The following is a 27,579-nucleotide window of genomic DNA, read 5'->3' on the forward strand; positions in this document are numbered from 1 at the left end:
AGATATAACCGCATCACCTCACGTTCTTACAGAGTAGAGTGCGTTATAGATAGTGTTTTTTGTTCTTATATGCTATGTTTGTGTAACTTTTAGAGAAGCTATGCTAATTTTACACTTTCAGATGTCCTTAAATGATATTTGTCATCTTTCTTGGTGAGCTTCTAGAATCTTTTTTTTTTTTTTTGAACAGTTGAGTAAGGAGGGTTGGGTGGCATTAATTGCCTGTTAGGAGGAGAAGGAAACCCATAGTTTACAGTTCATTGATTTTTCAACATGGGTTCCAAGATAATTAAATGGGGAAAACAGTCTTGTTAACAAGTGGTGCTGGGACAACTGGATTTCCACACACAAAAGAATGACGTTGGATCCCTACCTGACACCATATATAACAGTTAAAGCAAAATGGATCAGAGCTAAATCTAAGAGTTAACACTGTAAACCTCCCAGAAGAAAACATAGATGTCAGTCTTCATGACCTTGGATCCTTGGATTGGGCATCGTTTCTTGATACGATACCAAAAACGTGAGGAACCAAAGGAAGAGCTAAATCGGACTTCATCAGACTGAAAACCATCTGTGCGTCAAAGGGTGACACCAGAACGTGAAGAAACAACTCACAGGAAGGAGGAAACACGAGAGACTGGTGTCTAGGACAGATAAAGGATTCTTACCACTCCACAATAGAAAATTTAAAAAAGCCACCTATTTAAAAGTAGGCAAAGGATTTAAACAGACATTTCTCCAAAGAAAGTACATAAATGGCCAATGAGCACATAAAAAGGTACTCAGTATCATCAGTCATTAGGGAAAAGCAAATGGAAACCACAGTGAGATGCCACAGGGATGGCTAGAGTCCCAAAGGTGGATAATAACAAGCGTTGGTGAGGATGTGGAGGAACGGGAACCTTCATACTCCGGGCTGTAAAATTAGGCAGCCACTTTGTAAAAATACTTTGGCAGTTAGTTCTTCAGAAACTGAACACAGCTACCTTCTGACCCAGCGATTCCACGGCTAGGTACCGACCCCAAGGAACTGAAAGCGTGTCTGCATAAAAACTGGACACAGATGGTCGTGGCAGCATGACTCGTAAGAGCTCAAAAGTGGAAACCACTTGAATGTTCATCAACTAAAGAATCGATCAAATGCGGCCCGTCCACACGTGGAGTGTCGCTCAGGCGTAAGAAGGAATGAAGTGCTGACACACGCTACGCCATGGCGAACCTTGAAAACATGGTGCTGATTGAAGGAAGCTCGTCACCAAAGGCCATGTGTCGTATGATTGCATTTATGGGAAGCGCCCAGAACCCAGAGACAGGAAGTAGATGAGTAGTTGCCAGGTGCCGAGGGGAGACGAGACGAGGGAGAGACTTCTACAGGGTGTCGGGCTTCTTTCTGGGATGACGCAGGTGTTCTGGAAGCAGGTGAGGGTGATGGTGGCACCAACTCCGGATTTTCTTTGCAACCACTGCTGAATTGTGTACCTTAAAAGTGTGAATTATGTTGGAGGTATAATGCTGTCTCAACTCAGAATGGCTACATATAAAAACGTTCAAGCTTACTAGAAACAAAGCATGTGAGAATAAGACATGTTAAGTAAAATACCAACTTTTGACTAAAAAACAAGTGAGAAAAGAAGTGAAGGGGAAGGAAACGGGGCGCCCCCGCCTTCCTGGATGATCATTTTTGAATGAGTCTGAGGACCCATCTAGGTGGCAGATACGTTACAATTCATTTGACGAGGGGGCTGAAAGCTTGTGTGCTGGCCTGGCCCTTTGGAGCAGTCGTGGGTGAGAGCCAGGACGTGTGTTCATGGGCGTTCGCTCAGACGGGGGGTGGGAGGAGGTCGGATCAGGTGGGGAGGGTGTAAGTCACACGTCTCTGGGAGGCCCCAGGGCGCAAGGGACGAGGCATTGACAAAGGCATTGACTGACAGACACTTACAGCGGGTTCCTTGGAGAGCTGGGAGTGTGTGCGCTGCTCGGGGAGGCTCAGGGGTGTTTCTGACCAGGGAACGTCTAAGGGCCCAGAGGGCTGCCTGGCTGCATTGACAGAGGAGCAAAAGGGCATTTCTGCTGCTCTGGCATCAGTTTGCCCAAAGAATTTGTGATGTTTCCGTTGGGCACACACGGGCCACGTGTGCGGAAGCTGGTGCGGGCTTGTCTTAGCCAGAAAGGGGGGCCCTGCAGAGGAGAAGCTAGGGGCCACATGTGGGGTCTCCAGAGGTTGACGAGGGACTGTGATTTCCAGAACAGAGGCTTTTCCCCCGAGGAAGGGATGCACAGGCACCTCTCACAAGGGCAGGCTAATCTCCAAGATGCCTGTGAAAGTGCCAAGGAGGCGGAGGGGGCCGTGTCCCTCCAGAGGTGACGCCCTGAGCAGGACACGGTGTCCCTGATGTGGCGTTCCAGCTGGAACTGAACCAGGAGGAAACATCGGACAGGCCCCAAATGAGGACTATTCTAGTTTCAAACATGGGCGACTGTATTCTTAAAAAAAGAAAAAGTCATAAAGACGAACAGCTGTAGTAACATTACAACTAAGTGCAGTCCCTGACCCTGGACTGGAGAGGGGAAAGTGCTAGAAAGGATGTTATTGGGACACATGATGAAACGGGAATGCGGACCACAGATTGGATAAAAGCATGGGATCGGCGTTAAATTGGCCGGTGGTGATGACTCTGCTGGGTCGCGTTAGAGAATATCTTTGTTCTTAGGAAATGGACACTGAGGTAAGTGTGAGAGGGAAACGTATGTAACTTCCTCCCAAGTGGCTCCGGAAGTGATTCCAGAAGTAGGTAGGTATGGTACATAGGGAACATTCTATGTGGCGTGTACTGATCAAGACGCCATGGATGACACAGCACATCGGCAACTGTTAACGTGACTTTGGGTGAAGAGGAACTTATGTGTTATTACTGTCGCAACTGTCCTCAAGTTTCCAATTATTTATAAATAAAAACCTAAGAAAAAGTGCTCATGGATGAAGCCAGCTTTTAGTGTCTATCATCCAGCGCGGGAGCATGAAGCCTGCTCGACACCTGCAGCTCAGTGAGAACTTGCTGTCCCTTGTCCCTCATCTCCCCCACAGCCCAGGTGGGATCTGAAAGTGAAGTCGGCAAGACGGGAATAGAGTGGATGGAGGTACAAGGCAGGAAGGGGGAGCTTTGGCCGTTATGTGTGTCTAGATTTAATTTCTGAATTGGCTGCGTTCACAACTTGGGGTCGACAGTGCCTGGGCTGCTGCCAGAGTCTTGCCCATTATTTTTTCCATCCGGGGGCAGAGGAAAGCCCATTCTCCACTGAAAGCACTTGAGAACAGCTGTGGAAGACAGATGTTCTCTGATTCACTCACCTGGGTCCCTAATAGCTACCATGCCCATTCCACCGACAGGGTAAGGGAGCTCCGGCACCGGGCACTGTCCCGGGTCCTGGAGGTAGGATGGGGGCAGGGAGCCAACGTCGGGGTGAGCTGGAAGCATGAGAGGCGAAGAGTGGCCTGGACACAGCACGGTGGTGGTGCTGCTCGGGGTGGGGACCTGGGGGCACGGTTTCTGACAGGGAACCACTGGGACGTGTGGCACACGTTTGTCGCTGGGGAGAACTGTCAGTAGTTTGGGTGGTTGGAGCAGGGTGCCGCTGGAGGAGCTCGTAAAGGGTGAGACCGGAGGTGCAAGGGCCACGTGAAGGAGCACGTCTTCCCTCCACACCCGAGCAGCTGAGCCGCGGGCGCGTTTCCTTGCTCAGCTCTTGGAGATCCGTGCAGGGCGTGGGACCCACGGCGCTGGCAGTGACTTGAGTCCATAGAGCCCTGCTGAGCCGTGTGGCCCCAGACCACCATCCTCCACGCCACCTGGGAACTTTTAGTGTCGCAGACCGTCAGACCCCTCCCCAGACGCGCTGAGACAGTGCCCCCCTTTTAACAAGACCCTCCGGTGACTGGTCTGCATGTGACAGGCTGAGAAGTGCCGGTCTTAGACGCCACGTGTTCTGTAGGTCAGTGCGGTCGGGGCCCCACATTAGAACCCCCGGAGAACTTGTCACAAGTGAGGGCTCCTGGGTCCCGCCCTCCGCCCGGGCATCTGTGTTGTAATCCCCCCCCACCCCCAGCCGTTATGAAAGACCCGCGCGGAGCCCTGGGATGTGAAATCCTAGAGGAGCGCTGCTCAGTGGGAATCCCCTGGGAAGGTGTGGGGGGAGCATCACTCAGGTCCCACCTCCAGTGAGTGAGAGTCCCTGAGGGAGGGGCCAGAGCGCCCCTGTGACTGGGGCTGTGGCCATGAGGTGTGAGGTGTAGCCACGGCTGAGAATCACAGCCCTACAGGATTTTAGGCAGGAGAGTCCAGTTTTAGAAAGTGAGAGGTGTCACTGTGAGGTGTCTTCCTGCAGAACCTGCGTGAACGAGCGCCTCTCGGGAGTGGGAATGTGTTGTATCTTTCAGCTCAGTGTTCCTGGGGGACAGGAACACTTGACAGTCTTTGTTATTGAGAGAGCTTTGGACGTAAAAGGCCATTTGGTGGGAGGCTGTGTTTGCCAGGATAAAAATACAGTGTAAGTACAGGAAACCTCAGCCATGACATGGGTGAAGAATATGGCTTTTCTCTCCACTGAGGGTGCATACATGCTGTCTGCGAGGGCCTCCTGGTTTATTCAGTCAGTTCCTTTTCGCCGGTTAGAGTTGGCGAAAGGGCCTCTGTGGAAGGGATCTGGTCATTGATCAGATCGTTCATTTGAGAAAAGTCAACACTGTGGAGGGAACGGCCCAGCGCACGCGTGGTGGAGGCTGGCTGAGGGCTCCGAGTTGGGACACTAGGTCTGCAGTGGAGACCTGGAGAGAGAGGACCAGAGCCAGACACATGGGGCGGCATCTTCCTTTGCTCACTGGCGTCCACCTGCCCTCTTGTCTTTCCCTGGAGAAATGGGTCCAGTCCAGCAATGACGCTCTGCTAAGCCGGCCTTGTTGTTCTGAACACCACATGGACAACGTGTTGAGGTCAAATGGCGATACCACCCCCCGCCCCAGGTAGGGGAGGGAGGCGGGACAGCAGGTTGGCCGCATTCATTGTCCCCATTCAAGACCCTGGGCCGTGTCAGGAGGTCTGGCCTATTCACAGAAAAGGAAGTTAGTTCTCGGAATCCTGTGCTGCCTGTGGTGCCCCAGATTTCTCTGGCTGCTTCTTCCTCCTGTGCTGTCCATGCCTCTTCCTGCCCTGCCCAGGGCCTTCAGAGGCAGAGCTGCAGAGCTCCAGCAAGGAGCCTCCTCACCGCCTCTCCCATCTCTCCCCAGGTGTGGTCAGGGAGTTACCTGCTGGCTCCTCTGAGGACACTCACACGCCAGGTCTTACTGACTTTCTATCTCTAAGACACAAGTGCTTAATACATGTTTGTTGAATGAGGAGAAATCAAATTCCTTCCGGAGAGACAGACCGCGTTTCCTTTGTGTAATGGAGTTTCTGGGATAAGTAGTTTTCCAGGAGGATCCCGGGATGACCAACCCAGGCACTTATGTAACGCCTTTCAGATCAGACGTTCCAAACCTTCTGACTGTGCTTTTGCAGAACATGTGGCACAGCCTCAGAAGTTCCCAAGTGCTAGAATGTTTGAAACAGCCAGGGCTACACACAGGAAATTTCCTTTGCCTTGAATTCTGAGAGGGGCTGAGAATGTGGGGATCTGTGCAGAAGGCTTCAGACCCAAAGTCCATGGAAACTTGCTGTTCACAGATCAAATCGAGAGCTGGGCTTCCTCGCTCGCTTTATGTTCACTCCTGTCTGTCGTATATTTCTTATTTGACAAGCCCGTCCAGCGATTTCCTCCTATCCAGAATCTATTGGTTTTCTGGTAGATGGGCAAATCAGACCAGCCTACCTATGTAGCAGACCCTTCTGTCCTCCCTTCCTTCCTTTTCTGCCTCCTTAAATTGGTACTTAAAGAAAAATAACCTTGTTTTGAACTTGGTGAATACTTTTTTGGTCTTTGTAAAAATGTCGTACTTGAAAAGTAAATATCATAGCTGATTTTAAAGACTTCTTATTGTGCAAAAAATGTAAGCCTCTGCACAAGTCGAGAGGGTAACAGCGTCGTGAACCTCCACGTGCCCAGGGCTCCCCTTTAACAATGGCCAGTCTCATTTCATCTGTGTCCCCCCACGCCCCTCTCCCTGATTGTTCTGAAGCAAAACAACAGACATGAGAGCATCAGGCCAGCTTACGTTTTTAAATGGCTGCCTATACGAGGTGCACAGCCACGTGGGTAGAACAGGGAGTGAGCAGGGAAGGCCGCCTTGGACCTGGGGCCAGCGCTGCTCACCGCCCAGTGTCCCATGGGCAACACACACAGCCCAGGCCACTTGGGGAAGCAGTGATGCCATCTCTTTCTTCCACCTTCCCTCCTCTCCATTATAAACCAGCAAACGCCCAACCCAAATCCTGACAAAACAAAGCATGTTTTCCCAGTGATGGAAATCAGACACCGTTGTTGACCTTTTACATGAAGGGAAAATTTGTTTCATTCTCTTTTTTGTGAGAACAGCTACTATTTCATTTTCATCTTTTATTGGGGTAGTCCACACACACCCACCCCTTAAGTGCTCAATGAGCTGCTGCATATATACCTACATGCCCCCCACCCCAGAAAGTGCCTCTTCCCAGGAGAGCCACCCCCAGCAAAGGGAACCACCATTCTGACTATGTGTAGACCGGTTTGCCGGGGCTTGAATGTCACGTCAGTGGATTCATGCAGCATAAATGGACTCCTTTTCCTGCTCGGCTCCTTCCGTGCAGTCACCTCTGAGAACCCATGCGTGTTGTTGTGTGTGGCGATGGCGTGTTTCCAGCTGCAGTGCTGCGTGCGCACACAGTTGTTGACCCGTCTGTCACCACGCCTGGTGTTGGCTGCGCGTTTACTCTGCCGGGATCTGCACTGTGCATCAAGGAATTAATTGAACCTTTTCAATTTGTTTTCGAGTTAGCCATTGTGGCTACCGCCCTTTCATAGGCAAGAAACAAACACTTACAGAGATGATGCTTTGCCCCCGGATCGTGTGCCCCACATGGGATAGAGCAGAGGTCTAAACCCAGTCCTGGCGCGGGGTGTGTGCTTCCACCTGCTCCATGTGGTCCCTTAGGAAAGATCCATTTTCTAGAGAAGACATGGGAGCACAGAGCTGCAGTAATGCGGCCGAGGCTGCTGAGCTGGCGAGGGGTGGAACCGCGTTTCCAGATCCCATCGCCCGTGTGGGGGGCATTCTCTTTGGTGATGGTGGAAGCCTGTGTTTATTTCTGTTGCCAAGAGAGTGCGATGTTTATCAGGCTACACATCAGCCTGAACTCTTGGTTGCAAACAACAGAGACTGACTCACATGAGCCAAAGAGGAAACTGCTGGAAGAATATCGGATTGCTCCCAGAACCAGGAAGGAGGCGGGGACCAGGCTCAGGCGCGAGGGTAGGGACGGTGGCACTGCAGGCTCTTGCTTAGAACCCTTTGGAAGGGTCCGCCTCTGTCCCAGGGACCGTCACCCTGTGTTGACACTGTCCACGTTGGCCCTGGCCATCCGGCCCTGGTGCCACAAGTAACTTTTAACTGGTGCTGGGTCTTTGCATCCATCTGTCCAGGGCAGAGCCTCCCACTGTCCAAGGAAAGGCAGGTGGCCTCTGGCCCCTCTGTCTTCCACAGTGGGAAGACGCCTTGCCGTTCCAGCTGAGGTTTCACTGTCCGTCTTGGGGGTAAAGCTGATCCGTATTCAGTAATTCTTGCCAATAGGTAAATGAAGATTTAATTGGCTGAGCTAAAGTGGATCAGAAAGGAAGTTTCTACCTGCACTTAGAGTTCATTCGTGTGTGTATGTGGATGATGGTCCCGCAGTCAAGGGACGCAGAGCAGCCCTGGCTGTCGTCAGCGTGCAGTTTCTGCTTTTTTTAAATGTTTGTTTTTTAATTGAAACAGTTGACATGCAACAGTGTATACATTGAAGTTGTACAACATGGTAATTTGATACATTTATACATTGTAACATGATTGCCTTTGTAGTGATAATACCTCTATCTCGTTACATAATTACCCTTTTTTAGTGATTAGAATAATTAAGGTCGAGTCTCAGCAAGTTTGATTAGAGCACAGTATTGCTGTCTGTATTCTCTCTACGGTGCGTTAGATCTCGAGGGCTGTTTACTAACTGTCAATTTGTTCCCTTAAAATGACATCTGCCCTGAGTTTTCTACTCAGAAAAAGTGTTTAGTTGCCTACGTGGGAAAAAATTGCGTCATTGACTATTGTCTCTTAATAACAATGTCTGTGTTTGTGTGCAGACAGGTAATGGAAGATTTATTTGCTGTCCCAATTGGAAAATGTCACTTCTTGTTAATGTCACATGACCTGGGAAATGCGATTAACATGAAACAGCCATCCATCTTGTTGTAGCGGTTTCTTCTGTAGTGAACTGGAGTTAACATCTTGTTCCCGGAAGGCTTTTGTTGGGAATAGGTGTAGTTTTCCTGTTGTGCACTGCTGTTTTAGAGTGTTCTTCCTCCTTGAGTACCCTTCGTTCATTCACTGGCCCCCTATTCGCTGAATACCGTGGGGACAGAATGATGCATGAGGCAGATAAAGCCAGCCCTTGTGACACTTTCAGTCTAGTAAGTTTGAGTCGGGAGAGTTCTTGAAATATGGATTGCTCTGTTATTCCCCTTTCACTACTTCTTTTTAAATCTTTAGCCCCCTTGGTGGGGACGTAAGTAATAGTCCCCCTTCTCTTTGCTAATTACATTGTCTGTTTCCTCTGAAATTTGCAATCTGTTGCCTCTTACCCTTTTCAAAAGAAGGCAAGAGATGAACAGTCAACACTTAAATGTTTCATGAGTGTAGCTCCTAGAAGTCTCCACTTGATTCCTTCCTGTATAAAATTATGGTGATGTATACTGGCTGAATGAAGAATTTTTTAAAAAATGGTAAATTGTGTTTCTTTTTGGTCACTGAGGTGGGCCTGAGATTTCAAGCTGTGTGAGAGGGGTCTGTTTGTCTAGTGAAGTGGCACGCCACCAGCCGGTGAACATGGGTGAGAGAGTGAAGTGGACCCTTAGCACCCCTTCCGGGGTTTCGGCCGGGATTGGCTAGGTGTGCGGCCCACTCATTTCTTCCTCCTGGGCGCTCAGCTGGACCAGCTTTCTTAGCTCCTTTGCAGCATGGCGGGGCCGTGTGATTGGTTATCACGGATGGCTTGGGAGGTGTGTCTTCACCAGCCAGTGCGGCTAACAGCAGGTGTGCCTTCTCGAGGCTCTCTGCCCTAGAACATCCTCCTGTCTGTGGAAGTGTGACACCCAGGACCCGCGAGGGATTTCTTTGCAACGTGTCCAGCAGCAGAGTTGCTGGATTATCATGTGCACTTAGCTTGACTCGTGTCAGGGTGCTGTCCACAGCAGCCACCCCAGTCTGTGTGCTGTCAGTGGCAGAGGGTCTCTGGGCAGCACCCAGCTTGTTGCCTTTGTCACTCTGTGGTTGTCAAGTGATAGCTCGGTGAAAACTGAACAGTGATGGCGTCCAAAGGGCTCGTTTAAGAAAGTTCAGTATTTTCACTGATACATGCACATCCTTTAAAAAGTGAAATATTAGGAGCTGTAGGGGAGCTGCTTCCTCGGTCCAGAGCTGCTTGTGGGGGTGGTAAAATGCTTCGGAAATACACAGAGGTGGTGGGTGCACAGCACCGTGAATGGCCTAAAGGCCACTGAACTGTTTGCTTTAAAATGGTTAACTTTATGTTACGTGAATTTCACCATAATAAAAAAGGGCAAATATTGATAAAATGAAAAATAAAAATAACAGCCCTATGTCTGAGACCTCATGCTTTCCACCTCTCAGCGGCAACAATTTAAACTAACATTTTCTTCTGGTATTTACCACTGTGTTTCTAGATGATGTGCGCCTCTCGATGTCTGTAGATTAATCTATTTTAAATACCAGCCTTTGACTTCCTGTTGTTACAGATGAGTTTGGCTTTCTGACACTTTCTCTTTCTCTTGCATCCTCCCATTGGAGTGATACCACCTTTTTTTTTTCTGGCTGAAGTAATATTCAGCCTTAGACTTTCCTGAGTGTGTAAATATTGTTCCCTGCTGAGCTAAAGACATATGAGATTTTAATATGCAGTTTTCTCCTGGAGTTCGCGCTAATCCTGTTTTTCTCTATTTGCTTAGCTCTTCTGTGGCATTTACCGAGTCTTCTCTCACTCTGACCGCCCCAGGATGTCTCCGTGTCACAGATGAGGGACAGTGTGTGATCTGCTGTCCCGGTCGTCACCGCCGCCCTCGGGCCCTTGCGTCCCTGCCCCAGGTGGGGCAGCCGCGTGCTCTGTGCAGTGTCAGCGTGGGTTCCTGAGCCTTCTCGGGTTCCCCTGGCAGATCGGCCCGCGTCTCACTGTACCCACCCCCTGCAGACACACAGGTTCACGTCCCTCCGTCTGTCCAGCCCCACCCCCACCCCACCTTCCTAACTCCATCCTCATTTATTGCAACTTGGGGAGCTGGAGTTGAGTTTCATAGAAGATGGAGTTGGGTTTTTTTGTTTTTAATTTTCCTGGTGTTGGTTCTTTTGGGGGTGAGGGGAGAGGAAAGGTCTTTATTCTCCCCTGTGAAAACTTCGAATCAAGTTCAAGCTTTTGTCAGCCTCGGTGAACATATTCTCTAGATTTGGACAGATGTCTCCGGTGGCAGATGGGAGCCACACTGTATCTGTAATACTGACTTCCTGCACTCTTCTCTCCAGCACCCCCGTCCTTCCTCTTCCATCTCCCCCTCACCTCCTTAAATAACTGACTGCTCTGGGGCGTCAGCCCGCTGGTTGATGGGGGCCCCAGTGAACATTTCAGCTGGGGTGTTTCACAGGCGTTGGAGACTAAGCATAGCTCAAATGAAATTCTGGGATTTTGCTCCTCTCCCCCACACCCCCTCCCCCCAGCCTTCCTTTTCTTAGCAGGCACCGTCAGCAAGAGAAAGCTGCCCAGGCTCTCTGCTCCAAGCCCTTGGTCGCTGCCCACTGCTCACGCTGCAGGATACAAGCCTGCCCCCTTCTCCAGCCACCTCTGCCCAACACGCTTCCGCCCGCTATGCTCCAGCCATCTTTTCTGTTGTTTTCTCCCTTGTCAAGATTTTCTTGCAGCTCCGGGCCTTTCCACTTGCTCCTTGCTCTGCCTGGCAGGCTTCGCCCCCAGATGTTTCTCCTCTTCCTTCCAGTCTCCCTTCAGATGCCAGTCCTGGCGATGTCTTTCCTGATGACCCCGTGTCCAGTGCTGCCCCCACCCCCCACCCTGGCCACTTCGTGTCCTGTGGAGTCCCTGCCACCTAGTACTTCTCACTCGCTGCAATTCAACTTGAGTGTTGGGCTAGGTTTTTGCTGTCGCTAGGATGTTATTAAGAAACTTGTACGTGGTTCACTGTTACATTTCAGGCACCTGATACTGTGCCCAGCACACGGTAGGCACTTTAACAAATGGTGATGGAATATATGAATAGGCTGCTGGGGGCTTCGAGCTGGAAGTGACTCCAGAGGACAGACCCACCCTCACCTCTGGAGGCTGAGGGGTTACAGCACATTTAAATGATTAATTCACGGGCCGTCACCGCGTCCCCCTCTGCCCCTAAACCAGAGCGTGCAAGACAGATGAAAATGTCCGCCCTCGTGGTTCTTACGCTCTAGAGTTCAACTTTCTAGTCGTGTGGAGAGTGTGGGCTTTGGGCTGCTCTTCTGGCAGGCCACCTTGGCTCTCTGACTTAGTCCCTGGCGGGGCTCTCTCTGAGGTCAGCTCCTCAGCCTTCCCCCTCCTCTGGGGACACGCAGAGGGCCCCAGGCACACCTTGGTTCCTCTTGCTTCCATCTTCTCTTACCTGTACACTGCGTGCTCGTGTCACAGTCGCTGCATGGACCAAGCAGTTGAGCGTTCTCCCTGCTGCTGCGTTCTAGAATGCCGTTTAAAGCGAAGACGGTCACCCATGGCCACCCTGTCTGGTGTCACCGCACACTGCTCCGTAACACTTAACCCATCTCTTCAGCAAACTTCTTGCTGGCCCAGTGTGGCGTCTGCTAAAGCTCAGGAATATTCTGAAGTAGTTTTTTTTGAAAGCTTAGTTTAGTTTATTCTTCAAAGGCCAAAAATAGCACTTGTCACATAAGATCTTTGTGGCATTTCTTTGGAGTGAGATCAAACCACAGTGCATGTGTACACACGCACATATGTATACACACACACACACACACACACACACACACACACCCTTCCCCAAATGGGTATTGTGTATATTCTTCTACTGGATTTCCTGTATTTATATGTTTCTATACTTAGCCCAGTATGAGGGTCCAGTGGGACTTTAATTTCACCCTGTGCTGTGCCATCCGAATAGAATGGGTCAATACAGAGCTGCTGAATCGCAGAATTTCAGAAGGTAACTTCACCATCACATTCGAATTGCTTGATTTCATTTTCGCTTTGAATCAGTTGCTAAGCAACCAGGAAGACAGGACCAAATCAGCAAGGCGAAGCTGGTTCCGGTTCGAGTCTGTTAGCCTCTCTTACGTGTCCATAGGCGTTTGGTTGTAAATACACTTAGTCTGATACAATGCTCTGTGTTGCCCAAGGAAAGTAGCTGGCGTGGAAGTTATAGCAAGGATTGGGCTGGATTGGCCGTGCTTAAATTCGCATCTCCCTGAAGGTGAATGTCAAGTTACCTGAAGTCTTGCGCCTGCGTCGTGGCCCTCGTGTGTGTTCGGTGCGGTGCGGTGACTGCCCCGTGAGCTGTTGGTAGGATGGTACTTGCCTGGGCATGTTAGTTCTTGGGCATCACAGATCAAGCCTGATTGTTTCCCACATCAACCAAAATCCAGTTTGGTTTTGGAATGCATATCGTTTAGCTGTCATCCTATGATGTGTGCTGGAGGGAAAAAAATAGACCGTTTCACTCTCAATGTCTATTATTGATGAGATTTGAAATTGTGAATCCCATTTGGTCTGTGCAGTCCAGTAAGCCTCGTGTCGAATATTAACAGTGGTGACTTAGGTGTTCTGAAGGCTTTGTAAGTCGTCTGGTCATCAAGGAGGCCACCACCCTCTGTCCTGTGTCAGCGATGGGACGTTTCACGCTGGCTGGTACTCTCGTGGTCTGTGTCCCTGTTCCCGAGGTGAATGGGGACTTCACATACAAGTGTATACTCGTATCACACTGGTAGAAAACCATGTGTCTCTCGGTGACGGCATTAAGTCACCACGGAGCTAGTCCATGACAATGGCCTGTGGCTTTCAGAAGAGGTGGGAGAGCAGTCCTGTCTTTCAGTAGGTTTCCTGCTATGTCCTTTGTTCTCTAAAGACCTAGATGGCCTCGTCCATGTGCATTAATAAGTACGTTCAGATGGATTCTGTTTTTGGCAAAGATGGATATCAGTGGCCTTATATTTGCCTTATACCTGCTTGTGACTAGGTAGAAATGTTTAGTGAAGAAGGATGTTATAGAAAGGAGAAAAGTACCTTTTAATTCGACAATTAAACGATCTTTTTTTTTCTGAACAATGTCAAGTATTTGTGCAGTACTGTACTTGGTAAAAATTTATTCCAACTAGAAGGAAGGGTGATTCAATTTACAGGGAAGGCCCAGTGTCCATGTGCTTGAGAAGACAGGAAATTGTATCATTACTTTGATGTAGTTATTTGGCTAAGACAATAACTAGGTGTTTACCTGTTCAGGGTCCTTTAAGGGAATCTGTTTTAATGAACAGATAAGAATAAGAGTCTAGCTAGTAGATGGAATTTCCTTCAAGTTTGTTCTGATCTATGTTCAGGGTGCAATTTTTCAAATCTAGGTATTCATTTGAAATTTATTAATTTTACTGTATAAATATTTACCATTTGAAAACCCAGTATGTCAGAATGCAAACTTCTCAGAGAGTGCCAATTTTATTATTTTTATTATTATTATTTTCAATTTTAGTATTAGTTTTTTAGAGGAGTTATTTCTAAACTTTTTGGATAACATATCCCTATTAAAAAATTTGACAAATATACCCTTAAACTCTGTGTGTGTATTTAAAATTTATATACACATAACTATATAGTGCTACTGTACTAATAATATATTGTATACATTATAAAAACAAGCAAGAAAGTAGACGTTGCTAAAGAGATTAACATTAAAGAATAACGTAGTGTCCTATTCATCAGGATTATTATATGACCATCAGTACCTTACGGCACACACGTGCTTTACGGTAAGGTTCATCATTAATGATAATTTTTAAAATGGTTTTGTGTGTGATTTTTAACATCTGGGTGACTTTGCAGCCGCCAGTCCGTGTTGTGAGGGTTCACTGTGCGTAGGACAGTGTGAAGTCACATGAGCCCAGGCGCACCTACATGGGAGGGTGTCACCTCCCTAAACCGGAGGGTGTCACCGTGCACTGAGACTAAGGGGCAAGGACACATCTGTCTCTCATCAGGTCCAGATAGTTTTATTCTGCTCCCAGAGAAGCATCTTGTACGCGAGTCTCCAGAGACCACTGCCCTAGGAGGTCCCCCCAAATAAGCATCTACAGGATTATGTTAAATGCAGGTGGATTTCCGTGTGAAAAGCCCTGCATGTGTCTCTGTGCAGTGAGGATGTCCGTCCTTCCTTGTGTCCCGCAGAAAGGAAAGCAGACAAAGGTCGGGCAGTGAGTCCCAGCTCTGCCACCCACCGGCTATGTGACAGCTGACTTACCCTCCAGAAACCTCAGTTTCCTCATGTGTAACCTCACACTGTGGTGGAGAGAATTCAAGGTCAAAGGGAAAGTTTGTAAAGGGCCCTGTGCCACGTGTAGTTAATAACGGCCTCTAAGAATCCCAGGGGAAGGTTTTCCAATCGCAGGATGTGTCCTTCCTCCGTAACACGTTTTCTTCCTTTGTCTCCTAGATTGCCTCTTCAAGCTATGTCCCATGAACCGATACTCTGCCCAGAAGCAGTTCTGGAAAGCGGCCAAGCCAGGGGCCAACAGCACGACAGATGCCGTGCTGCTCAACAAGCTGCACGTATGTGCGGGGCGGGGCTGCGGGCCGAGGGTCTCAGAGCGCTGCTGTGGGCTGGGTCCGAGTGGACTGGGTGGGGGGATTCGTTTTGCGGCCCTCCACGTCGGGGACCGGCCTTCGTCTATTCTTGAATGAAGGGATAGAAAGCAGCTGACCCTAAGCAGAGATGGGCCCTCATCACCACTCACGGTGCTCCAGGTTCTATAATACGTCCATAGATGAACAGACCAGGCTCCGACCCTCAGGGAGCTTATCGTCTGGTGTCAGCAACACAAGCCGTCACTCCCACTGCACTTCACATGCCTTCCGGGCTTTGCACTGCTGGACCCTGCTGTCCCCTCGGGGCCTCTGGACTGTACCCCCTACGCACCAGCCACACGGGCTCTCTTGCATTTCTTTCTTGTTTTTTTTTTTTGGAGCATCACAGAATGGTTTAGAATGTTTAGAACACTGCTCCCAGATCTCCCTAAGCTAAGACCGTCTCCTCCTTCGTGAGCGTCATGTCAGCCCCGCGTTCTGCTTGCTTGCGTCCATCACAGCGCCCTGTTTGTCGCGCTCTCAGCACTGATCAGGCTGCAGATGTATTTAGCAGTTTCCTGAATTATCGTCTGTCACTCATGAGAACCCAGCGCCATCAGATGAGAGGCATGTCTGTGTGCTTCACTACTGCATCCCGTGCCTGTAATGGTGTCTGGCACACAGTAGGTGCTCCAGAGATACTTGTGGAATGAATGAGCACTCTGCTAGGTGATGGTGATAAAACTGTGACAGCGTCTTAACCCCCTGGGAACTGAATAGCCAGTAATAAAGAATAAAGAGGTAGTGACAAGGCAGTGTGGCAAGTGCTGTCACAGGGCCAAGCACCAAGGCTGTGCGAGCTCCTAGAAGGGGCGCCCATATCCCTCAATGTGAATAAGGGTGTGTGATATGGTGGTCAGGGAGGGCTTCCTGGAGGAAGAGGAAGTGACAGTAAGCCTCAGTCTGAGGCATCTGTGGGCGTCAGAGGGTAAAAGGAGAAGAAACAATGGAAACAAAGAGATTGCTTCAAAGACTTCAGGAATTGCATCATCATTTTAATGGTTTTAGGGCAGACATCTTCAACCTCACCAGACCAGTTGCAAATATTATGTACAAACAGGAAATAAAAGTCATAAATAATATAACCTCTCATGATACTACATTAAAAAATGAATTATCAAAGAAAAGCAAAAGTGATAAATTGTAGACTTCAGTAAGTCAGTGCTCAAGCACGACCACTGTAGAGGACATAGGAAGTCAGTGCTTGTACCTATGTGTCCAGACCCCGTGAACAAGGCAGTCGAAGACAGGGACCCACAGAGCGTGTTTCCTGTAATGTCATTTTGCAAAATGGTCAGCAGCTCTTGGTAATGTTATCAAGAAAGCAAAGTACACGCGTTTCCCTGGATTAAATTGCACTTGCATCTTCTCAAACTGCATTCACAGCAGTATTCATTAAACCGTGCAAAACCGTCTGTGCGGTGCTGTCAGGTGGAGTTAGGGGTCGGCTCCGAAATTGTAGACCTCTTGTTAACCTCTGTTAACCTCTGGGAACGTCCACACAGACACAGAAGGGTACGGACGAGCGTATAGGACTGTTCCGTGCACTTCAGGATGTCCGGCTCCCTGGCTCCCATCCACTGCGTGTCAGAGTGCCCTTTTCCCCCCAGTCACTGTGCCCGTCAGAAGGCCCGGAAGTCTGTGCTGGGAGCATGAAAATCCCGTGGAATGGCCGGGGCAGGCCGCTGGGTCCTGCAGGCTCCGGGTGAGCCTTTCAGTGAGTGCCTGCTGGGGCCACCTCCGTGGAAGGAGTCTTCTGCAACCCTGCCTTTCCTTTTCTGGTCTGAAAATCACGCTGTTCCATTGAGATCTTATTAGTACATCGCAAACCCTTTCTTCTCCTGTGTTCTTTACAGCAGGGGCTGTAAATTCGCATTCCTCTTGGCTATGCAGGATGCCAGCTGGACTGAAAGGGACTTGGTGGCCAGGTTGCTAAGTGGAGAGCTCCTGTGTGGGCCCTGGGGGGTGGGGGCAGCTCCACCCCCTGCAGTTGCTGTGGGGGCAGGTGAACTGAGAGCTGCTGCCAGGTCCCGGCTCGTTCAAGAGGAGCTAAAACTCTGCGCTGATGTGTCATATCGCAGTTTAAAATATATATATATATATATATATATATATATATATATATCAGCAACTGATTCAGTTAAAATTTAAAACACGCACTTGACACCGACACGCAATGGCTCCGGCTGGATGGCATGTGTTATGCTTCATCAGCCATTCCTTGCGATGCTCCTTTCCACGAATGAAGGGTGGAAACTCTGCACAGTTGGTAAAATGCCGTCCTAAAGGTGTTCAAGAACTTTGAACTCCTTGTTGGAAAAAAAAAGAGACGACTCTCTTTTATGCTGTTTGTGCTTTTAAAAACATTTAGACGGAAACCAGTCCTTGATTCTGGTTTCATTGCTGCTGTGACTTTCGGGTCTTGGGTGTTGACCTTGTGTGGTGCCGACTGGCCTGTTTAATTGGACCCTTTTCCCCTGGTGTCTGAAAAGCCTCTGTCTACATGTGTCAGTGCCGTCATTAAGATGCTGTCTTTTAGGCAGCTGCTCGCCTCTGAGTCTCCAGTGGGCTCTCATTTTTATTTTGGTCAACGACTGTGCAGGACCCCGGTCAAAGGTCGGGTTATTTTAAATTAATGCCATTTAAGGAATTATTTGTCTAGACCACTTGACTTCCTTTTGACTGGAATACGCAGCACAGAAGCAGCGTCCTGAAGGACAGTGACATCTAGTGGCCGCTTGCTGTGTGTGTCCATTCCCTCTGCGAGACTGACAAGTCCTGCCTGTCACGTAACACCTGGGGCCTGCCCTACTTATCTTCAGAAGCTTTATTCAGCATCACGTGACGAGTTCAGAGCTTGTTGGCCTTGAGTAAATAACCCTTCCCCATCATTCCAGTGGCTTTTCTGTAGTAATGTAATAATGGTTTCTCTGTTTCTGACATAAAATAACAGGCGACTGTTTTGGGGGTGACCTAGATGCCGCTTAGGGAGCATGGGAATGCTTGTGTCGAATGGCGGTGGCGAGGACTGTAGCATAGAGTGCAGTTGCTTCCTTAGGAATTAAAAACAGTCCACAAGCCATTGTGTAAGGGGAGAGAGTAACACGCACACGTACTATAATTTTATCTCGCCAGTCCTTATGGCGGTGGGCGGTATTCAAGATCCTGACAATTTTTGCCATTCTGAAAAAAAAAAAAACAAAAACAAGTTGTTACAGCCTTGTGTACGTGCCAGATTGTCTTTTTAGGAGAAACTCCTGGAAATGGAATTGCTGAGTTGAAGTTATGCCCATTGAAAAACTTTTTGGTGATATTGCCAGGTTATCCTTCCAGGAGATTGTAGCCGTTTCTGGTCTTCCAGTGCTCCCCCACCCTTAGAAAGTACTTGTGGGATTTAATGAACCAGCTGTCCTTTTCCAGTTAAGGGTGGGGGCAGCTTTGATTTACGGGCCCAGGTGTACTTCCAACCTTATTTCCCCTTTACCTTTTGTCTCACCTGTTGAACTTAATAATCGGGATGGACGTCTTTGTTTAAAAGCTGAATTTGACAGTGCTGTATGTCAATTACTATCTCAGTAAAGCTGGAGGAAAACACCTGACTGGTTTTGTGGAGGGAGTTACCTAAGGATTGCTGTGCGAACTCAAATGAACACATACAAGGATTCACACGTTTAGTAAAAGGTGAAATGATTTGGAGGGTTTTCTCCTTAGACAAAGAGAGCTTGTAGGAAAAGTGGATTCTTAGAATGATGTATAAGCTTAATACATGGACTATTAAGTGTTCACTCAGTAGTTATGTGAAGGCTTGGTCATCAGTAAACCTTTTATCAGTTTCAGATGTGCTATTTGATATTTTAAGAGAAGTTTGTAGATATTTATCCTCCAATTTTGTTGTATTTTCTGTTCTAATTTTACCTTTTGTATGTTTTTGGACAAACGCCCTTAATACTTAGAGCTGCCGGTGCTTAATTAATCTTTAATATAGAGTGCCTTCTTGATGACTAATTTGACATTTCTTTTGAGATATGCCAGTGACTATTGACTTGCCACTTTTATACTTAGTCCAAGCGTAGGTAGGAACTTAGGATTTCAGATCACTGTTTCTGAAACTGAGGCCCCTGGCGGTTCTTGAGAGGCAGCGGAATGTCCCTGAGAACTTTCCCTCTTCAGGAGGGCCCTGATGTCCTTTAAGTCCAAGAAATGCCACTTTGTGATTCTTTGAGGGTGACTCCTTGCAATGTGGTATGTTGAGCAGAGAAAAACCATGTTAGTTTGTTTTATTTTCCTGACTCTATTGGTTCCCCGCCCCCTCCCCCCCCATTGACAGGCTTTTCCTTGAATTTCCCATCTGTGTCAGCTGAGAACGGTAAGAACAGATGTCTGTCTGCAAAGTAGAACCCTTTCTTCTCCTGGATTCAGTCCAGGGTTTTGTTTGGAGAACTACCTGCAGGAAGGGGTCTCGGAGGGGGTGGGGTGCACGCACAGAAACAGGCGGGACGAGAGAGGGGCGCACCTTCAGGGGGTGTTCCTGGAGTGGGGAGAGCATGGGAGGGCGGGGCTGAGGGCAGGTTGGAGGCCAAGGGAGCCCTGCCTGCACGGCTGTGTCTCCAGGTGTGTCTGGAACGCTGTGGCCTTGACCCTTTTGTAGCTGACACAGAAGACGGGTCACTGATTCCCAACGAGACCGGGGAAGCTGTGGCTAGAGCGCTGTGTGGCCGGGGGTAGGGGGCAGATGCCATCCTGGGATGGTCCCACGGAGACAGACCCTTTGCTCCTGTCACACGGCTTCTGTTTGGTTTAGGATCGCTTGCTACAGCGCATTTTTCTCGAATGATCTACCTTCCTAAAAATACCTGCACTCCAGGTCTAGGTGGAACAGATGCAGAATTTTTCTCTATAGCACAGCCCTGAAAGGCTTGCATTGTCCCCGTTTTGTGGACGGTGAGGCTTGGCAAGGTTGAGTGACCTGGCTGAGATGGAAAAGCGGTATGTGGTGGAACCAAGAGCACATCCAGAAGGTCCCGTGACAATGCAGACGCGCTCCCTGGGAAAGAGGCCACTGGCCCATTGGCACCCTGGAGCCTCTCCCCTCAAGGAACGGGGAGACGCAGGGACACAGTGCTGAAGTACGCAAGTGGTCGTCAGGTTTATCATCCATCACATTAGATACTGAGTTTCTTCCCTGTAATTTTACTTCTGTTTCACTCGTCTAGGTTTGGGAGATGGGTTGAGACAATAGTTTCCTCATTGCCTAGGATGAAACCAGTCCCCCTGGAGCATTATTATAACATACTAACAGTACTTTCACAGTTGTACAGGTAAACGAACGAAAAATGGCCGTTCAGTGGCCCTGGTAGAATATTCTGGGAGCTCTATTCAACTTGACCATTTTCCCTAGCCTGCCAAATTTGTACTGGTAATACCTGCCAGCCTCATTTGTAACGGCATAAATCTGGAGTTAAGCCACATGTGGGTTTGAGGACTATCTTGGCTACTTAATAGATATGTGACTTTTTAATGACATTATTTAGCAAAATTTCTAATATACACAGAAGTGGCAAAAATAGTATAACCCCTTTTGTACCCATCACCCAACTAGCTATGCAACGTTGACCGAACTTTTTAATCTCCCTGAGTCTGTTTCTTCTTTTTAAAAATTGGGATAATGATCTTCTCCCCAAGGGGATACTATGAAAATGAAACAAATGATAATTAATGCCCAACAATAGTGACGAACACTCCATCAGTGCTGCAGTGACAGGTGCTGTGCTCCGTGATTCCTACGAGGTGTGGGTACTGTTTTCGTCGTCTTTTCACAAAAGAGGAAACTGAGGCTCACACCTGTTCAATAACACATTCCAGGTCACAAAAGCAGAAACCACCCCGAACCGCCGTTTAAATTAAGTTTTATTTTACTCCAAAGCTTCAAAAGAGGACTTTTACAAATCAGAAGCGTGTTATGCAAATTCCCTTCCAGCCCTACCCTATTTTTTAAAAAATACATAAGCTTTTGACTTAGTCTTACCCTAAACCGATATGTCCATGAATTCCTTAAAGAAAAAAAATAATAAAAGCATTTTAAAAGAGCCAAAAAAGCCAAGAAAGCAAGAGCAGGGTGGGCTGGACTTTTGGGCCCCTGTTGCCTGCACCTTGCTTCGCCTCGGGTGCTCAGCTTTGCTGATTCCTGGGCTTTTTGTACAGACGGGCTGCATGGGCTTTGCATCACTGCAGAGAAGTGTAACCCACTGTTCCCGCTTCCTGACCAGTCTTCCCTCTCCATGCACAGCATGCTGCAGACTTGGAGAAGAAGCAGAACGAGACAGAAAACAGGAAACTGCTGGGGACGGTCATCCAGTATGGCAACGTGATCCAGGTAGGTGAAGGCCGCACGTCCCTGGAGCTGGAGCGTCACCAAGAACAAAACTGGGAAAACACACATGGGGCGGGGTTTGGGCCTGCTTCCCGGTGGGACTCCATGGAGACGGCGAGTCTCTTCCAGGTCTGGTGTTTCTTCCTGTATGGGCTGGACTGTTGGGCTTTCAGGTGGTTGGTCTCTCTTGGTGTCAGAATCCATCTCTCGCCCCCACAGCTGATAACTTAAGATCTGTCCAAACACTGTAAATGGGAAGCTTCCTACCTGAAAAAGAGCCTGGCTGTTGCTGTTTGGTTTAACCCGTGTTGATTGAAAGCTCTTCGTATTCGGTGAAAATTGGCTCCTCTGTCACGGCAGAGGTAGTAGGAACCATTGTGTGCCTTCAGGTGGAGATTCTGATGTTGGGTCTCCCGGGTGGCGAGGTTTACGTGTGTATCTCTCGTGCCTTTAAGTTTGACTTGGGGATAAAACACAACCTAGGAAACAGCAACTGTGGGGTTTGCTCTGAAAACCCACCTGCGTCTATCGTTGCAGAAAACAGTGTGTGAGGAAGTCCAGAGCCAAATATGGCCGCTTTCGATTTGTCCGGTTACCAGATGGTTCGGGCCCAGGCACAGAGGGTCAAAATCATTACCAACTTTTGAGGACCTGACCCCTTTCGTTATCTGGCTTCACTATTTCCCTTTTTGAAAGATTTTGCTTACTTTACTGATGTAAATGTAAAATTCACTAATTACAAGTGAATCCCTTCCCATTTTCATTCCTACCAGCTACAGAACAGTGCTAATCAGGAACATGAGAAAACCAGAATTGCCACATTGGTAAAAGCAACCTTGTATGTCTAACTGGGTTCACTACCCTCAGGCCTTGGAACACGGTGAAAGTAGTTTCCAGAATCTGTCCGAAGCTTAGGTCCTGCCAGTGCCTCTCCGCCTCCCTTTCAGGTTCTGGCCAGTGGAGAAGGGACACGGCGCCAGGTGGGCCTCAAGTTCAGTGTCAGCTTTCTTACTGGGCCAGGCTGGTGCCGTGGAACTCAGAGAGCAGGACTTCTCAGTTAGACTGGAGAGTGTGACTTGAACTGAAGACAAAAGAGGGGTCTAGGGGCCAAGAGCATAAACTCTTAAGAGCGGTCCAGTTCAGATTCTGCTACTTCCTGACTGAGATTTGGGGCAAGGAATCTTGCCGTACTTCAGTTTGCTCACTAGCAACATGGGAAGAAGAACGGTATCGGCTTCCTGGGAGGACTGAGGAGTACCTGTCACAGAGTGAGCTCTGAACACACACTCGCTAATGTTACTTGTTATTCCTCCTCCCCAGCCTGGATCTTGGGCTTCACCTCCACGTTATGTGGGTTTATAGACCACCTGAGTCCAGTACCTGGACAGGTGTGTGTCACGGCCAGGGGATGTCAGGCTTGCAAGGCAGACAGGTTACTCCTCCACCTGCAACGACCCTGAGGGAAGATTTGTGGACCAACTAGGGCTGTTCGAGAAACTGGACCTGTTAACGTGAAAAGGAGAATGTTGGCAGTGGAGTCGCATGCTGGCCTCACCGTTTCTCCAGGGGTCGGGCAGCGGTTCATCTTCCCTTCCATCTTCTCTTGTAGCCTGTTGAGTCAGGAAGCCTTGGCCAGCACTTCCTGGTCTGGACCTACCATGAAACAAGTTGTTTCCTATCTCGAGCTTTGGTTTTTCCATCTCCTTCATGTAATGATTACCCAAGCATTAAGAATAAAGTGCTTAGAAATTCAAGGTAGAAACCCGTCACAGCCATGTTCTTCCACATGAAATGACTACTCCCTCACAGGGTCCCCCACTAAATTGCAGTGTCTCTTGTGCTCAGAAGTGTCCTTCCTTCGCTCCCCCTCTGTGCCGGGGGGAGTCTGCAGCCCCTCAGCTCCAGCTCTGCCCATGCGTGAGGCTCCTTCCCACTGACAGGTGGCCGGTGCTGTTCTAGCTGGCGGGGCCCTCGGCTGGAGCATCTTCCGTCTCATCCGGGGCTACGTTGGGGAAAAAATAAAATAGTTCTTCTCCCTCTACTTCTGCTCCCTTTGCTCTTCTTTTCTCATCATGCCCTGCCTCAGGCACTGCTGTGGTTCTCTGGCTTCACGGTCAGCTGCACGTGGGGAGGGATGTTTGATACATGTTTTATTGTCCAGGAGAGAAATGGCAGAGAGTGAAAAGTCTTGCTGATACTCGCCTAACTGTCTCGGTGGGTTTTCAGCTCCTGCACCTGAAGAGTAATAAGTACCTGACGGTGAATAAGAGACTCCCGGCCCTGCTGGAGAAGAACGCCATGAGGGTCACCCTGGACGAGGCTGGAAATGAAGGGTCCTGGTTTTACATACAGCCGTTCTACAAGCTGCGATCCATCGGCGACAGTGTGAGTCACATGCCAGCCTGGGGACGGCTCCGTGCCACCCCGCCTGTCACCGTGTGTCGGAGGCCACGAGGAGAGTGGAACCAGAGGCTTAGCCTGTGTGAAGACAAGCAGGGAATTGCTATGGAAACCAGTGTTTGGGAAACAGGGAAATTGGGAGAGAAGTGTGACCTGAAGCCAGTAGCTATGTTTTTCTGTCCGGGCTTCTGACAAAATTGTCTGAACGGCCCGTTACCTCAGTAACTTTCCCATGAAAACAGCTGCCATATATGAATATCCTGGCGAGGGCCCCCTGTCATTCTAGATCATCGTGGAGTAGAAATGCCTCTCTAATTTGGAAATTAAGTTGGTGACGGAGGACCTGGGAAACAAGTAGACAAGGCGGGGAGGGCCAGAGCCCTGTAGGGTTATGTTCTCTTGTCTCCTCATCCGGCAGCCTGCAGGCTCTGCACCCTGCTCAGGGACTCCCTCGGTTGTGAGCTGGCCCCTCCCCTGAGGGGTGTGTGGGTACAAGGTCACAGCAAAGCTTCTCGGTGAGACTTGGAGCAGTTCCCCTACTTGCTACAGACATTTGTAAGTCGTTACATCCTCAACACTGTTGAAATACTATCAGCTATACTTCTGACCTTGTTAAGATTCTGAAATAGCTGTTTTTCACTAAAAAGAAATATGTGTCTTAAACAGCAGGAAATCTTCTCAAAATGCTCAACTAGCCTTCACCTAAAACTGGACTTTGCCATTTCTCAGTATTGCCATTTAAGTTTATAAGCTTTGGGCGCTTGATATAGTGGGAGTGCCAAAAAAATGTATGCAAGTGGGCACTTTGGTCAGCGTTGCTCAAGCAGTAGTTCGCCGTCATCAGAAGTGTCTGGACACTGATGGGAACCACTCTGAGCACCTCTTGTAACTGCAGAAGTCAAACGTGACTTGTATTCATCTTTTTTTGTCAGTATATATTGAGTATTAGAATTTTAATACAGTTGTTCCTTTCTTAGAATAATGTGTATACATGTTTTTGGCACCCTCTGTATGTGTTAGGTGATGTGCGTGTGTTATATACAGTATCCCGGTGGCATCCAGCACCAGCCCGACCCTTCCCAGTCGGGGTGCAGCAAACATTGACCCTCAACTGAGAAGGGAAGAACAGGTCCAGTAAAGCTGAGGCTCCACCAAAGCATTGGATTTTTTGACGTACTTATATTCATCGCAGTTAGAAAAGACGTAGTTGTATATGCCCCGCCCCCAATGTATCAAACTGCAAACAGATGAACTTGACACCTTAGGAAGCCGCCACTCCCATAATAAGACAAGGGTGCTTGGTTTCGAGTTTCATTTTCAGCACGTTCTTAGCTTTCCTGCCCTTTCAACTTGCCTGTTTAGCAGTACCTTAGTGGAGAAGGTAAGATGGACTGAATAGGCATCCTTGTAGAACAGGGTTTTTAAACGACAGGTGTCGAGCTCTTTGTGGGTCGTGGAATGGACTTAGAGGCCCGCGACTGTCCTTTTTGAAAGTGGACAATCAGGCGGTGATAAACACGGTGAGGATAAGAATGGGTGTGTGGTAACTTTATTTTAGATAAGTATCGATATCTGTGTCCACACAGAGACACACACGTGCACCTACGCATGGCTGACAGGGTCATAATAGGAAAACGTGCTTCTTAACGTGGCTTGCACTCAGAACAGCATGGAAGTCATGGCTTTAGGTGTATAAAATCAGGGCTCCATCCCTGCAGAGATTAAGACTTCCTTTGGACAGTAATCTGCTCCACTCCTAAAATTGAATTAGAGCTTTTTTACGTATATCTGTTCACATGAAAAGGGGGACATTGGCAATTGACAGTGATGTCCCCTGCTGGTCTTGCCACTTCTCAGGGACAAGGCAGGGGTTGTTGGACGTCACAAGGTGGCCTGCACTACGAAGGGTTTGGCTCTGCTGGCCGGGCCGGGGACACGCCACCTCCGGGGGGGCCTAAGGACACCCACCTGCCCTCCACCAGGGGCACCTGACCTGTCAGTCCTTCCTTTCCAGGTGGTCATAGGTGACAAGGTGGTCCTGAACCCCGTCAATGCTGGCCAGCCCCTGCACGCCAGCAGCCACCAGCTGGTGGACAACCCAGGCTGCAACGAGGTAAGGGGACCGAGTTAGGGCCTGAGGGCAGGCACAGGCCACAGGAACAGGCCTTGGGGTGGAGTGTGTGTGTGTGTGACAGGGACTTCGGCAGTGGCGTGCGGCCCTGTGCCTGTCCTGCATGCAAGGGGACCGAGGCCCTAGTCAGGGCTGCCACAGGAGGTCGTGCAAAGCCAGTTGTCGCCCCAGGGTGACGTTGACGAGCCTTAGGTCACTGGGGGATTGTTTTCTAATTGTTGAGCCAGAGAAGGGCCCCTCATAAGGAATTTTTCTGGCCAAAAGGGCACCTTTTCCTAATTATCTCCCTAAAAGATGCCTTTTGCTAGTTGGTAGGAAGGGAACACCGCAGGCAGTCAGCAGCCCTGCGAGAATGCCGTCTTACTTGTGGCAATACATCTACTTAGCCTCTAAATGGGCAGATACTGGGCACAAGGACAGTAACTTGACGGGGACATAAGTGCTTGTCTAATGGTTGAGGACACAGGCTCGGAGTAAGATAAAGATGTGGCTGCACACCCCACATCTGCCATCCCCCAGCTCTGTGGCTGGGGGTTAGTTCCCAGTCTCTACATCAGTTTTCCTGTCTCTGAAATGGGCGCAGTGGTCATTCCTATTCTTAGGGTGTCACTGAGGACCAGATGTGCTCGTGGGTGTCAGTCCTCAGCCCGTGCCTGGCAGATGTTTAGTGTGCAGACAGCGGCTGCTGCCGTGAGTGCCGTTAGCATTTCAGAATGGACACTCGGGAGGCTCTTTTACCTCTGGAGTTCATCCCGTCTTATAAGTACTTTGGCCTTTACTTTCTGGCTACAGCACAAGAGACTTGGAGAGAAAGGAAGAGGTCATCCCAGAAGAGCAGGCAGCTTGCTTCCTGTGGTCAGTTGGAGCGTACATAGTGATTGGGCCAAATGACCCTTTTCCCGCCACACACTTCTGACAGGCCACTTGAATTTGTAGATGCTGTGATCCTTAGGCTGTCAGCCCCAGGATTTGGGGGTTGGAAGGCACAGTTGTTATGAGGGAGATGTGAAACTGTAGTTCTCGTTTGCTTTCCAGGTCAATTCCGTCAACTGCAATACAAGCTGGAAAATCGTCCTTTTCATGAAGTGGAGTGACAACAAAGACGACATATTGAAGGGGGTGAGTTTGGTGCCTGGTGGGCGGGTGGCGCGTGGCCCTTCCTGGGTAGCAGTTCAGTTCTCTTTTAAACGTCCCTCTCCTTGGTTCCTGTGTGTGTGGACTCCTAGGGTGACGTGGTGCGGCTGTTCCACGCTGAGCAGGAGAAGTTTCTCACGTGTGACGAGCACAGAAAGCAGCAGCACGTCTTCCTGAGAACCACGGGCCGCCAGTCGGCCACGTCCGCCACCAGCTCCAAAGCCCTGTGGGAGGTGGAGGTAAGAGGGTGGCAGGAGGTGCACAGGTGGGACTCGTGGGCTTGTAGCAATAAATCAGAGCCACCCCCCTCGTGCCCTGGGGCGACTCAGGAACACGTGCATCGTGCCCGTCAGAAGGGCGCTGGGTGAGCCTGTGGGGAGTAACATCTCCTTTAGAAGCAAACTTACAGCTGGAGCTGGACGTTGCTGTCTCCG

At 49.2% G+C, this 27,579-nt stretch overlaps 1 protein-coding gene across 5 annotated transcripts in view; it reads left to right on the top strand.

Annotated features, from left to right (window-relative positions):
* The window catches only part of ITPR1 (inositol 1,4,5-trisphosphate receptor type 1), a 295,697-nt gene that overhangs the window by 91,081 nt on the left and 177,037 nt on the right, over nt 1–27,579 (top strand). For all 5 annotated transcript variants that reach the window (XM_033132948.1, XM_033132953.1, XM_033132950.1 and 2 more), the window contains exons 5-10: nt 14,920–15,035; nt 21,397–21,483; nt 23,707–23,865; nt 25,895–25,993; nt 27,047–27,130; nt 27,238–27,384. In XM_033132948.1, coding sequence (XP_032988839.1) covers nt 14,920–15,035; nt 21,397–21,483; nt 23,707–23,865; nt 25,895–25,993; nt 27,047–27,130; nt 27,238–27,384 — 692 coding nt within the window. The remainder of the gene's footprint in view (nt 1–14,919; nt 15,036–21,396; nt 21,484–23,706; nt 23,866–25,894; nt 25,994–27,046; nt 27,131–27,237; nt 27,385–27,579) is intronic.

Source organism: Rhinolophus ferrumequinum, chromosome 17 (assembly GCF_004115265.2).
Source record: "Rhinolophus ferrumequinum isolate MPI-CBG mRhiFer1 chromosome 17, mRhiFer1_v1.p, whole genome shotgun sequence".
Lineage (NCBI taxonomy): Eukaryota > Metazoa > Chordata > Mammalia > Chiroptera > Rhinolophidae > Rhinolophus > Rhinolophus ferrumequinum.